Consider the following 14728-nt stretch of genomic DNA (forward strand, 5'->3'; position numbering starts at 1 on the left):
GCTGCTTACCAGCTAAGCTCAAACTGTTACTTTGTTCTCTTGGGCCATCCATATTGTTCTCTTGGGCCATCCATATTGTTCTCTTGGGCCATCCATATTGTTCTCCTGGGCCATCCATATTGTTCTCTTGGGCCATCCATATTGTTCTCTTGGGCCATCCATATTGTTCTCTTGGGCCATCCATATTGTTCTCTTAGGCCATCCATATTGTTCTCTTGGGCCATCCATATTGTTCTCTTGGGCCATCCATATTGTTCTCTTGGGCTATCCATATTTTACATGACAGCCCAGTCAGAGACTGACCGGGAGACACGATGTCAACCAAATGAGAACTCAAATCTAGCAGAGGAGCTGAACATCCTCTATCAGGGCTCTATTGATTGGGATGGGGAAAAACTCACATAATGATGGATTGGGAGATGATGTCGCACAAAAACAACAATGACTTGTTTCCATGGCCGGCCAGCGCGTCTCTGCCTCATTATAAAAGACGACAGCGGGGACATCCAGGGCCAGGGGAGACAGATTGGGATTGGGCAGCCAGAAGACTGAGGGATGTAGAGGTTGTAATTATAAAGTGCTATTCTGCCAGAGCAGAGATGGAGCTGCTCCTTGGCGTCCGCATTAACCCACGATAATGAAATATTCAACCGTCAGGACTTAGATGAAATGCATCCAGTGCCCGAGCTCATTCAACATTTAGGCTGGATTCATGTTCTATTCATCACTGAGCCATCACAGATGATGATACTTGTTGAGTTGATACTCTGATACTCTGGAAAATCATTTCATTTTGAGATGCATTCCTGCTGAGTCCTGAGACAGATTTTGACAATATTTATTCCATACATAATAAAAGGATAATACATTCTATGCAAAGGATAAGTTTTCTTAACCCCAAAAAAAACGTTGAACAAGCTCTCATGCTGCGTTTGTTGGTTTCGCCTCTTCCAGAGTCTGAGGTCACTACGGTGAACCGCTGCCTTGACGCCGCCAAGGCGTGCAACATTGACGAGACGTGTCAGAAGCTGCGCACGGAGTACGTCTCCTCCTGCATACAACCCTCGGCCCGCTCCGGACCCTGCAACCGGCCCAAGTGCAACAAGGCCCTGAGGAAGTTCTTCGACCGCGTCCCTCCAGACTACACACACGAGCTGCTGTTCTGCCCCTGTACGGACACGGCGTGTGCTGAACGCCGTAGGCAAACAATCGTGCCCGTCTGCTCCTTCGAGGAGAAGGAGAAACCCAACTGCCTGAGCCAGCTACGCGTCTGCAAGGCAGACTACGTCTGCAGGTAAGTAAGGTCTCTCTGTGGACTAAATCAACTCTTAGTACTGTAGTTTTAACTCCATACTGGATTACAAGTGAATACATTAAATTATTTCATGTTTATTTGAACAGCAAGGCAGGCTTGTGTGTTGCTAATGTAATAATTACATTTTGGACCTTGAAAAACATTTGGCTTTTATATCTGTCTTCAACATCAACAATATAAATAGTTTCACTATGGGACTATTCTGTACATCCAAAGAAAGCCGGTGATTAAATAGAGATGTTCAGACACCACTCTAACTTAATGTGCCGGTGAAATGCTGATAGAATGCTTTCATCACACACCACTCTTGAGAGCAATCCCAACAGGCATCGCAATTCAGGGGGGGCGTTTTCTTACCATCACTGGGAATTGGAATCATGGAGTTCTTAAGCCCCATCCAAGTAGCCTCTCCACACTGACAGAAAATGGTCACCAGCGTTTAATCTAGTCACTCTTCAGACGTCAGGAAGACCGAGGAGCTCATCAGTCATGGCTATCGATCAGGCGATCCTTTCCCCCAGAGCTCAGACGGATGGAGCGACCCAAGGCCCCTTGCAGGTCTCCAATCCCACCACAGTCAAGGAGCATTAACTGGCAGTTCGCAAAGATGCGCACACTTACCTCACACCCAATATGCTGCTCTCACACATCGTCACACCATGACGTGAGAATTTAGACATGTAGGTGGGTGTGATATATGAGGGCCAAGTGTTATGGAGGTTATGGGGCTGGCTCCATAAATGTCGAATCCCATCCCTCCCTCCAAGCCAGCCAGACAGCCACACAGCACTCTAAGTGAACAGCCAAGTTGTGTGTGTGTGTGTGTGTGTGTGTGTGTGTGTGTGTGTGTGTGTGTGTGTGTGTGTGTGTGTGTGTGTGTGTGTGTGTGTGTGTGTGTGTATGCGTGTCTCACACTGACTCTCAACAGCACTGGCAGCCTTTCAGAGAGTGACTGGGACCCCCTCAAGGAGGGAGGGAAGAAGGGGGAGGTAGGATGGGTGGCAAGGGGGCGGGGCGGAGGAAGGGGGAGGCTAAGGAGGGCATGGGAGCATTAAGGCGGGGAGAGGAGAGGAGGAGAGAAGAAGTGATCCTAACGAGTGCTGCTGTTGAAGTGCGTGATCGGTGTTTTTGGGGGGAGGGGGGGGGGGTTTGTTACAGGTGCAGAGCCACTCCTGGAGGGAAAGTGCTGGCACCGGTTGGCGTGCAGCGGTGCGCTGTGTGGCGGCCAGGCGTGGGTGAATGATGGATGGTGTGTTATCACTCCCCCAGGTCCCGCTGGGCACAGTTCCAGTACGACTGTCAGCCCTCGGAGCAGACTGAGACTGCCAGCGGCTGCAAGCAGGACAACTACGGCGCATGTCTGCTGGCTTACACCGGCCTGATAGGTGAGAAGTGCGGCTCACGGTACGCCGGTCGACGTCCCCTGAATGGAAAGGAGAGACAACTGCGGTAGACAGGGAGGAGGAGGAAGAGGAGGAAGAGGAGGGTAGACAAGCCTGCCAATACGGAGGGAAAGAATGAATGAGAGATCGTGATGAGAGGTGTGATCGATGAGGCACTGATATGGCGCTGCATACTGAGTCAGCTCAAGGCAGTGTAGGTGATGCAGTCACATCTATTGACTGCCACTCTGGAAGAGTTATCCTTGAGAGGACAAGTGCGATTGAGAGGCGACACTCGGAACAGCTTCTGCAGAAGAGCTTCATGAAAGTTTGTTTGTCCGTGGTACGGAACAGCAATTTGTAGCTTAACAAAACACGTACGTAGGGTGTTCGTCAAACCTGCGAGAACTATTTCAACAGAGAAAAGATCCTGCATTGAGAAGAGGGAGAGAGGGAGAGAGAGAGATCCAGAGAGAGGCTGTGTTCTAGTGATTGCCCATCACAGACGTCTCAACTAGCACAGCACATCTACAGATGCTATAGTTTGCTACTCTAAAATCAATAGCAGCAAAATAGTCCCTTTTTGAACACATTGCCTTAAAGTGCTACGATTTAATCCCCTTCCCCCCTTTTAAAAGGCTTTCACACAAGGTTCTCCATCACAAAGAATAGCTCCAATCATTTCCCCACCGAAAAGCCCAGAACGCAGAGTGAACACGTCTCAGAGAGAGAGAGAGACCCCAGTGGCCAAAAATGAACCTGGGTCTGTGTACCACTGCATTCATCTATCCATACACATACAGTATACCTACAGTATTCCGCTCCTATGAACACCCCACCCTGAAAACACAAATGCATGTGTAAATACTGTAGATCGTATGTGTGTGTGTGTGTGTGTGCGTGTGTGTGTGTGTGTGTGTGTGTGTGTGTGTGTAATTAGGGCCCGAGCACTGGCGGTGCGAGGCCCTATTGAATTTCGAAGGATTATTATTCTCCTACCTTCTTCTTCCAAAACAAATGCCTTTTTGGCGGCCTAAACATCGATGAAAACGGATGAAACTTTGCAGATACGTCAGTCCCGGTGAAAAATGTGATAATTCATGGGTGACCGAAATGGGCGTGGCAAAACGGCTCAAGAGCGCCCCCTGGAAAAATTAAAATGGCGAGCACCACCTTTCAGTTTGATGTAGGCGAACGAAAATCGGTGGGCATAAGTAGTTCATCGAGACACACTAAAATGTCTCTTGGACCTATACCCAACATCGAACAGGAAGTCCGCCATTTTGCTTTTAATGTGCCATTTCGTCCTTGTTTTGACCATTTCCATGCCTCGTACTTCAACGAACTCCTCCTACAGATTTCATCCGATCAACTCCATATTCGGTCAGCTTCATCTTAAGACCTTTGTGATCAAAAGTTATCAAAAAAATTGAGTTTTCACCAAACACCCTTGCCGTGGCGCCCCGCCAAAATTTGACATTTCGCCATGAAACACGAAGTCCTCATAACTCCTCCATACATTATCCAATTTGTCCGATATATCTCACGCTTCATGACGGTTCTGTCCTGAACACATCTATGCGTCAGTATTGCGTCATACTTATAGCGCCACCTATTGGTGAAACAGGAAGTCCTCATAACTCCTACATACATAATCCAATTTGTCCGATATATCTCACGCTTCATGACGGTTCTGTCCTGAACACATCTATGTGTCAGTATTGCATCATACTTATAGCGCCACCTATTGGTGAAACAGGAAGTCCTCATAACTCCTACATACATTATCCAATTCGTCCGATATATCTCACGCTTCATGAAGGTTCTGTCCTGAACACATCTATGTGTCAGTATTGCGTCATACTTATAGCGCCACCTATTGGTAAAACAGGAAGTCCTCATAACTCCTCCATACATTATCCAATTTGTCCGATATATCTCACGCTTCATGACGGTTCTGTCCTGAACACATCTTTGTGTCAGTATTGCATCATACTTTTTGCGCCACCTATTGGTGAAACAGGAATTCCTCATAACTCCTACATACATAATCCAATTTGTCCGATATATCTCACGCTTCATGACGGTTCTGTCCTGAACACATCTATGTGTCAGTATTGCATCATACTTATAGCGCCACCTATTGGTGAAACAGGAAGTCCTCATAACTCCTACATACATTATCCAATTCGTCCGATATATCTCACGCTTCATGAAGGTTCTGTCCTGAACACATCTATGTGTCAGTATTGCGTCATACTTATAGCGCCACCTATTGGTAAAACAGGAAGTCCTCATAACTCCTCCATACATTATCCAATTTGTCTGATATATCTCACGCTTCATGACGGTTCTGTCCTGAACACATCTATGTGTCAGTATTGCGTCATTCTTATAGCGCCACCTTTTGGTGAAACAGGAAGTCCTCATAACTCCTGCATACATCATCCGATTTGCACCAAATTGCTGACGCTTCATGAAGGTGGCCTTCTGAACCCATCTATGTGTCGGTATTGAGTCACACTTACAGCGCCACCTACTGGTGAAACAGGAAGTCCTCATAACTCCTACATACGTTATCCGATTTACTCCAAATTGCTCATGCTTGATGAAGGTCGCATCTTGAACACTTCTGTAAGTCAGTATTGCGTCATACCTACAGCGCCACCTACTGGTGAAACAGGAAGTCCTCATAACTCCTACATACGTTATCCAATTTACTCAACATTTCTCACGCTTCATCAAGGTACCGTCCTGAACACATCTATGCGTCGGTATTGAGTCACGCTTAGAGCGCCACCTACTGGTGACAGGAAGTTTCTCTCAGTACTGGACACCGAAATAGCACAGCCTTTAATGCCGCCGCACCCCGACGTGCATGGGGTGCGAGGGCCCGCTCACTGCTGCTCGCAGCCCTAGTTTAATGTTGGTCTTATACAGTAGGTGAGCGCATTTGCCAAAACATCCTCTCTCATTTAATTTCAAACCTTTATTTATACTCTTAAAGCACTGAGGTTTCCCTCATTTACAGTGTTGACGAGTTCACACAAGTACATAAATAACAACAGAACAAATACAATACATAATTATAATTATTATTAGAATTATTATTATTATTATTATTATTAAAAACAGTCACAGGTCGAAGTACAAATGTCAAAAGCCATGGATTTAAACACTACGTTTGAAGGAAGTACCTCAAGCTTTAGAGTCTGTTGTAAAGTATTCCAGGTATAAGGAGCATTATGGAAAAAAGCAGCTCTACCAAGTTCAGAATGCAATGGAGGAACCCTAAAAACAAGCCGATCGTTTGATCGGGTCTGGTAGGTAGTGGACCAAGGCTCCAGCCCAACATCTCCTCCTTCCATTTTCAAAGAACTTTATTAATATTTCACCGGTTATACAAAGAATCACAGGTTATACAAAAGACAGGCAGATAATACATTACACATCTTACATTAGTCTACACATGGGTCCATATAGATCCTCTCCTCTTTGCAAAGCCTCTGCTCTATCCTTCCTTTTTCACCCACTCCCCTCTTCCTCTCTTCCCCAGGCAGCTCCGTCACTCCTAACTACCTGGACAACTACACGTCCAACGTCGGACCCTGGTGCTCCTGTGCAGCCAGTGGGAACCACAGGGAGCAGTGTGCTGAGTTCCTGGGATATTTCCATGACAACGTCTGCTTGAGTGAGTGACGACGCCGATCAGTAAGACAGTCTGCGCAGCGCCACCGCGGCAACACGTCCTGTCGCCTCTACACTCTGTCCAGACCTCGCCGTCACATGACAAACTAGAGTCAAGACAGAGTTAAAACAGCCTCGCTCTGCGGTGTATAGAACACTATACTGTAGCAGCATGTTCAGAGAGGAGTCCTTACTGTGAGTCCTTAGAGACAGGCCCTACAGACACACAGCTGTCACTGTCAGGCGGGCCTCCTTTCACTTCTCTCCTTCTGAGGGAAAATGTTTTCTTTCCCTCAAGCTCTTTAAAGGTCTCCTTATTATGCTCAATTTCAGTAAATTAAAAAAGGGCTCTGCGGTGCCCCAAACATGTCTTTGAATATGTTTGCGGAAAATACCACTCAGATGAAGCATTCTTGTATGCCTCTAAACCCTTCTGTTTCAGTCCTGTTCTGGACACGCCGTTTCTGTGTCTGTAGCTTTAATGCAAATGAGCTGCTGCTTCCCACCCCCACTCTGTCAGTGACTCCAGAAGATCAAACAATGCACATGCGGCAGGACATTTCTGAATGGTTAGTTAACAAAAGAAAATTCAGATGGGGGGCAGTATCATTCTAATGAGCCCTTCTGACGGAAGCAAATCTGAATGGCTTTTTGAGTCACGTTTTCAGAATTTGTCTGCCGACAAAAAACTGACAGGGTCTTCTTATTTCACAGTTTGTGTGTTAGTAGGCCCACAAGAGACCCAAATGCATGTACACAAGCACGGAATGAGCTTTTCATAATAGGACTTTTAAGCAAATGGCTGATCCTCCTCAAATGGGACATAAGTGATAGTAGGGATGAACATATTTCTAAAGCAGCAGTTCATTACCCAGCGGGTGTGCTCACTCTATCATCATTATTGAAGTCCAATCCTGTCTCCAAAACTCAAAATGCAATTCTGTTTCAGGAGCAAAGCATATATATATATATATATATATATATATATATATGACTAGGACGAAGAGAATTTGGACCAATTACTTGGCCAGTTTCTGGCTGTGCATTTGTCTGTCAGCAGGATTATGCAAAAACAACCAGACTGATTCTCATGGCAGTAGGTGGAGGGGTGTGAGCCAAGGAAGAATACTTTACATTTTGGAGCGGATACGAATCACAAGGCAGTGTTTATTTTTTGCTATTGGGAGATACAGTAGGGCATTGGGGGCATCCACAAATTATTTTTCACTTTAGTTAACATCAAAATCAAATTCTCTAATACTAGAACAGCTCACTTCACTTCTTGAGTGCCCTTCTATCCTATGATGCTTTTTTAGCCTCTCTTACTCTGAAATGTAATTTAATGTAATGTATTACTTTATAAATGTTCTTAGCCGGTAGACAAACATACTCCAGGAGCTTGCTCGATCGCCTTGTTGAGAGGGGTCAGGGAAGAATTTTTACAGCTCACTTATCTGGCCCCCGGGTGATTACTGTTTTTTTGCTTCCCTCTGGAATATGTAGAGAGTGGGTCGTATGCCCACCTCCCTTGTTCTCTGTAAATCGCATTGTGTTGCCTCTGGGTATGAAATGCGCTATACAAATAAAGCTTTGATTGATTGATTGATATTCATTTTATGTTTCAGATTTTTGCATAATGCTCTTCCTCATTTAGTTTACCGTGCATCTATTGACAAACCCATTCCTCCGGTGGAACGGTTCTGTTTTACTAGCGAGTACAGCCTCGTCTGTCTGGCCAGCTTACTGCTGTAGAACTGGGAGCATTTGCTGAGACAGGACTTCAGATGGCCTTTGATGACTTTGTAATTGAGCGTAGGCCCTAATTTGGTTTCCTGCTGCAGAGCTAATGAGGTGGACACAGTGGAATGGCACTTGGGGAAAACGTAGCCATTTGCAGGGAGAAAAAGCTGAAAAACTCCTCCACAGTGGAGGCAGTCCAGGTTTAAAAACTGTCACCTGTACCTGCGCCCTCATGAGTGATAACCACTGCCACACTGCCTCTTCCCCGGGCTGAAACCATCACCGTCAGTGGAAATATGAGGACAACTGGAGGTGAAGCTCATTTTCCGACAGAATTATTTTCATTTTCCCCTTAAAAGTTATATTGATGGTAAAACATATTTTACAGTACAGGGAACTGGCAGTTGGGCTCACTTGGGTTCACTGGTTCTGAATGGGTCCCTTCACTTCGCCGGGTGGCAGGGGATGTGCGCTGTAGTGTGACTGCAGAGATGCATGAAGTCAGTGAAGCCCTTCGGGGTGAGACTCAAAAGTCAAACCAACGTGAGATAACTGCGCCTAAACAGCTGTGTCCAAACATTCACAAAGAAACTGTCATAACGGCTTACTGTCAGAGCCATCAATTGTCACTTCAGCTGGAATGGCACCCTCTCCCCCTAATCCATTAACCCTGCCGTAGGCTGCACACTCCGCGGCCATAACGGCGCGCTCACTGGGAGGGAGGGGGCGCCACTTCCCCACCTGCCCTCCACCACTAAGGCCCCCCAGTGGCATTACTGTTGGAGTCTATAGACACGCCTTTCTGCGCCTTCCTCCTCCTCAATCAGTCTGTCGGCTTGGCGACACTATTGACTTGTTCTCTGTCTTCACTGTTGTGATGCAGTCGGAAAGCTCCTTAATGAGCTGCAGAACTGCCCACTAAGAGGTGTGGGCAAGAATTTACACTGGAGCTCATTCTTCCTTCTTCTTCAGGCTCCAACTGTTGTCATTGTGTGATGTTGCGGGTGGTACAGTATCTGTTTAGAATAGAAACAGCTTAGGCCTCCATTGATCACCACAGGGTTTTGTTCACAAGAGCGGATGTTTCCTTCTCTGTAATCGCAGGGATAAGGTATCGGCAAGAAACGCATCAATATCACCTCCCCAGTAGTCATGGGTACAGAGGTAAGAAAGCCAGTAAAGAGCTAGAATAAGGCAAAGTTGTAAAACTCCACCAACACAGTTTGTGTTTGGGTACGGAGGACATTTTAGCGCCTAAGGCACCCACATTCATTTTATCAGCCCGAGAGGTGGATTGATGAGAAAATCTCGGTCATATCTTCATTTGAGCTTGTTTTAATTGAAGTGACTTTCATGCAAAAGTAATTGCTGCCGAAAAGCCATTAGCCGTGGGAAAATGAATGCATCTGGAATATTAATTTGCCACAACACCATGTTGTAAGTCATCTTGGTTTTGATTGAATGCCAGCCGGTGACAAGGTGGAGCTTCAGTGGGAAGTACATCAAATATGTAGATTTACTAGACCCTGTATAATGTACAGCATGGAATCTGTAGATGTTCATTTAAGTAATAGACACCAAAGCTAGACATGACAAGCGAGCAACTAATTTCTGAGAGAGATGCTGTACAGTGCGTACATAGTCATGAAGATGACTCACTCTCTGAGGTACGTAGGCCTACATAATCTTGTACAGGCCGTGTACACCACCGTCTAACTGAAAATAACAGACCATACAGCACTCTTAAATGGACGGGGGGGCTTTCTTGGAAATACCAATGAAAAATGTAGGGCTAATGAGAAGATGACATTGCCTTTCATGGTTTGAATAGACCCTGGCAGTGTTGATAGAGAAAATAGTTACCCAACTGTTGCTAACCAGTCTCCCTACCGCTGTACACAACTTTATTCTAGAGAACGCCATCTTGGCTTTCGGGAATGGGACGGACGTGAAATCCGTTGCCAACCAACCGGGAATGACCAGCCCTCCCCCTGATGACCAGATCCACCGCCTGGCAACCTCCACCCCTGGCATCGCCATGGAAACAGAACAGAACATCCTGGGCGCCCAAATACCCACTCAGGTGAGAGGAGGCAGAGCCGTTGTGATGAAGCGGTGGTATGTGTATGGTAATGTGTGTTTTCAACCCACTCTACTAGTCAGGGTTTATCAGAAATGACCTGCTAACAGGTGCCAGGTTTAGTAGCAGTGAGGAGGACAGACTAATGGACTGTTTAAACTGTCCATCCTCATGAGGGCCCCACGGAGAAGAGTACCGATGAGTCATTATCTACAGTTACTGTAGTAGAGTTAGCTCCAGTGGATCTCAGCCGGGTCAGGTAATGTATGTATGGAGTAATGGGGAGAGACCAGAGAACTGTACAACCTCAATACAAGACGTGTGGTTTCAGTCCCTGATGGGAAGCCAGTTGACTGTAGCACTCGTTCCCACTGTCACTGTTTCCCCTCCATGAGCAATTACACCTTCGACCGCATGTTGCTGTGGGACAGAGGGAGAGAGGAAGAGAGGATGGGGGGGCAAGGGTGGCCAAGGGGTGGCCGTGCCCACAATCTTAAAATGACCGGCCACCCTGCTGGCCACCTCCCAACTGAGAAGTCCAAGGCCTGGTTTACACTACTGCGTTTGTTACCTCCACCCCAGCGATAACGCAGGGCGAGAGGTAATGTTTTCGGTGCCGTTTGTGTATTTCCTTTCATTTTTTGGACTAGGATTAGACAAAAACTACAGTATCTGCTTGGCTGTTTTTTGCTTGACTTTTGTTATTCTTATTTCCAAATTGATATTAACTTTAGTATCCACTAGGAGTGTTCCCGAATACAGATACGCTATTCGGAAAGGCACAGATAATGCCTTGGAAACAGATAATGCCTTGGAAACAGATAATGCCTTGGAAACATAATAAATACATTTTCTATCCAAAGTTACTCATTATTCGGAGGGGGAAAAAAACATAAGCGTCATCCACATTAGCATATTGTTGATATTGATGAGTGAATCACAGGAGATGTCGCGCTAATCTGATGAGACCACTGGCAATGCCTACAGTGAGACGGTAAGAGAAGGACACGTTTTCACTCACCCGTTGTCAGATTTTGAAAGGTCAAGCAAGTTTCTTAATTCCGCTAATGTTAGCTGGTCATTCTGTTTTGGTAGGTATGGATTTGAAAGCTCGTTCCACTGGCAAACTTTATATCCATTGCAGTAACGCTATGGGTAAAAAACATAGCTTAAGCCATAACGTAATGTTATTGAGATTGACAATAACGTTACGTTTTGGATAGATTGTCTGAGAGAAGTGGATTGTGGATGTTTACTGCGTATGTGGTACTGCTGCTTGCATTGTCATAGTACAGCTGCTAAGTTTTAAAACAGTGTTGCACATTTACTGTAGCAGCGCACTTCATTCATGTCCAACTCTATTTTGCTCGCTTCATGTTGTCTTGACTGAGAGCGGCATCTGAGGTGGCACAGCGCCATCTACTGTTGTATTTGACAATTGTTTTCCATCACATCCCAGTTGAGTTATCCTGATATCAGACAGAATTGTCAACTCGTTGCACTCCATTGAGAACTTGAATTTAGAATCAACAAACTTTTATTGGGCGGACTCGAACGTGGAAATATATTTCAGAACTAATTATATGCCAATATTAAATCAATTTGATGCTTTCAATGCTCCAAAATTGCATTGCCAAAGAATATTAAGTTATTAGAAAATGCAATTTAACACAACTTCCGGTATAAACCACAACCACTTCCAGTTTCTATCTGAATACAAATACGAATACAGATAATTATGTTGACTGAACAGATACATAATTACGTCCCGGTGCATCCCTAGTATCCACTTAGATACTATATAGCTCAAACTCGTAAATCACCTGTTTGATTGTTATAATGTGAACACAGCATTACAGTGTAGGCCTAGAGTTTTTTTTCAAAAGCCTCCGGATCTGCCCATTACACTAGAACGTAGCTCCGGCCATATCCCATGGCCTCCGGGTTTGAGGATCATTGTGGCTGGGGTAGTGTAATTGATAGGCGCAAGTGTACTGTAAGGGGCGAATTCACTAAAGGATTGCGCAGCTTTTCCTGACGCAAAGCCTGTGCAAATAAGTCAAAAATTATGTTTGCTATTCACAAAGCCCGCGCAAAGGGTGAAATACGGTGTTAACTGCGTTGCGTTCGTCATTGCGTTTCTCTGCGCCGGTGTTATTAGCTCATATTTAAATTAGGTAATATGGGCGGAGAATGTTCCCCTTTCTATGCAAATGAACATTATTGCAAAACCCGCCCAATTCACAAAGATCGGCGCAAATTGCCTCACGCAGTTAAAGTGAAATTAATTCCGTTTTCAGAGACGTGGTGGTATTTAAGCGCAAGGGGTGTCATGGCCAGCCTTTCCGCTAATCATGGCAGCAGTGATTGTTGCGAGGCGAATTCGGCATCGCAATGCCAGGCATGTTGTTCGTGAGAGAATATTTAGAAGAAGGTCACTTTTTGATTTAACACTAGAACCACAGCGGTAGCTGTTTGGACACCAGAGCGCGCAGCTCTTCCGCCAACTGGAGGATGAAGTCGCGTCTGGGGAGGCTCAGTTGACTATGCGTCTCTCCACCCGTCCCCAGCGAGTCCAAGCTCCCCCAATGAATAATACTCATTTATAATAGCCTACATAGCACGAAACTGTGCGTATAATAGTCTATACGCGAAACTGCGCATTCCCTATAGCTGTTCATTGAACGGCTGGGGGCCGATATAGGTATAAATAAATAAAAACATAGCCTACACAATATTTTTTTTATTTGAATGGTCTTGAAAATATTTTGCTTTTGTATCATAGGTGACGGCAGGTATCATCTTCAGCCATGGATGATGACTCCCGTGCGTAATCCTTCCAACGTTGGAGAGGCGGGTACAACTGGGCTCACATCAGGACGCGCGGTGTGATTGAGTGCACATTTGGAATCCTGAAAAGCCGTTTAGATGCCTAGATCGTACCGGTGGGGCAATGTTATACACTCCCCCAAAAGTATGCCAGATCATCGTGCTGCAACTTGCATAACATAAAATGACAATTTTTCCTTTGTTCGTCTTTTCAAATAATTCCACTTCCGTTTGCAGTCTTCCGCGTTTACACACACAAATGGCACTGACTGCTTGTGAAATTAAACCCCAAATCTGATTTTTGGCTGTAGCCGTCATATTTTTGGTGGAAAGCTGTGAGGCATGCTTTTGAACCTCGTCCGTGAGGACTTCAAGTTCGCGGTCTGAGAATCGTATTTTTCTCTTTCTGTCTGCCATCGTCCAATGATATGCATACGAGTTGTATGCGCTGTATGCGCAGTATTTATAGTCATTTCCTATATCAGCAGCAAATTGCACTCAGCCGCAAACACCGAATGGGCGTGTTTGCGCTGGGATATTATTAGCGCAATGTCTTTAGTGAATAGGTTTTTAAAACGGAGCACATAGCTGGCGCAACTGACGCGCAATGTAATGGTGCAATTAGCGGGCGCAATTTGCTTTAGTGAATTCGCCCCCAAGTCTTTTTCGGGGAAAACGCAGAAAAACGCAGCAGTGTAACCCAGGCCCCAGTCACTCTAATCTTCTCTATGCCTTTATAGTGCGCCATCCCAAGATTTTCACTGGCCCCAATATGCACCCCTGGGGGGAAGAGAGAGGGAGTGAGAGAAAGGAGGCGGAGGATGTTGGGGGAGAGAGAGGGGAAGGGAGGGGAGAGAGACATTGAGTGAATAAAGCAGAGCCTGAGAGACAGGTGGCAGTGAATGGAAATAGAGACCAGAGAAAGGGGACTGTGATGCCGACGGCGATGATGAGTTTTGCCAGTTTTGGTGTGAAGAATAGAATGAAGGATGGGAGGCACGGGTTTTTTTCCCCGGAGATTGAGTTTATGATTGAAGAGTTTATTCCAAATATATCTCCAGCGAAATGCTTCCACTTGCTGTGGAATTGCATCAGTCAGATAAGTAGCATTGCTGTGCTGTGCATCCTATTTCACAGAACCACAGATGGGCAATCTGCGTCTGATAACCACATAGTTACTCTGGTGAATTCCTTCCCCCACGCATTATAGTCCTTGCATTGAAGGAAGTCTCTTACTCTGGCCTGTTTCCACATCAGAGGGTGAATGCAGGAGATGATATTTAGATCGTTTTTTTTTCTCCATACAAATAAAATACCCGATAGAGTAGGTTTACTATGCATTGCACGGTACATTACAAGTCTGAGATATCAAATATCCTCGGCCACGAGGGATTGGAAGGTGGATAAAACTCAATGCGGTGCGTTAAAAAGTTTGACTCCGACTGGAGTTCCAGTCTGACTTGCTCGACAGCCTGGGGAGCTTGGCTTGTGAAGGAGGTAGATACAGCTGCTGATGTACTGAAACCCTGTGGGCGTGTGTCTCCTCTCCTCCAGATGAATGACAACGACAGACTGTGGAGCGAAGGAGACTCCACCCTGCCCTTCCCAGGGCTGTCAGACCGCGGAGCCCAGCCCGTCCTGCCATCCCTCCTGGCCTGGGCGCTGGCCGCCTTGCTGCTGCTCTGCCACCAGTAG

At 45.8% G+C, this 14728-nt stretch overlaps 1 protein-coding gene across 1 annotated transcript in view; it reads left to right on the forward strand.

Moving 5' to 3' along the window:
- The window catches only part of gfra4a (GDNF family receptor alpha 4a), a gene marked incomplete at both ends in the record, with an annotated part of 143274 nt that extends 128546 nt beyond the window's left edge, over positions 1–14728 (forward strand). The window contains 5 exons of the mRNA XM_084438974.1: positions 955–1294; positions 2585–2700; positions 6254–6388; positions 10038–10207; positions 14588–14728. Coding sequence (XP_084295100.1) covers positions 955–1294; positions 2585–2700; positions 6254–6388; positions 10038–10207; positions 14588–14728 — 902 coding nt within the window. The remainder of the gene's footprint in view (positions 1–954; positions 1295–2584; positions 2701–6253; positions 6389–10037; positions 10208–14587) is intronic.

The sequence above is a fragment of the Borostomias antarcticus genome (assembly GCF_949987555.1).
Source record: "Borostomias antarcticus genome assembly, chromosome: 5".
NCBI lineage: Eukaryota > Metazoa > Chordata > Actinopteri > Stomiiformes > Stomiidae > Borostomias > Borostomias antarcticus.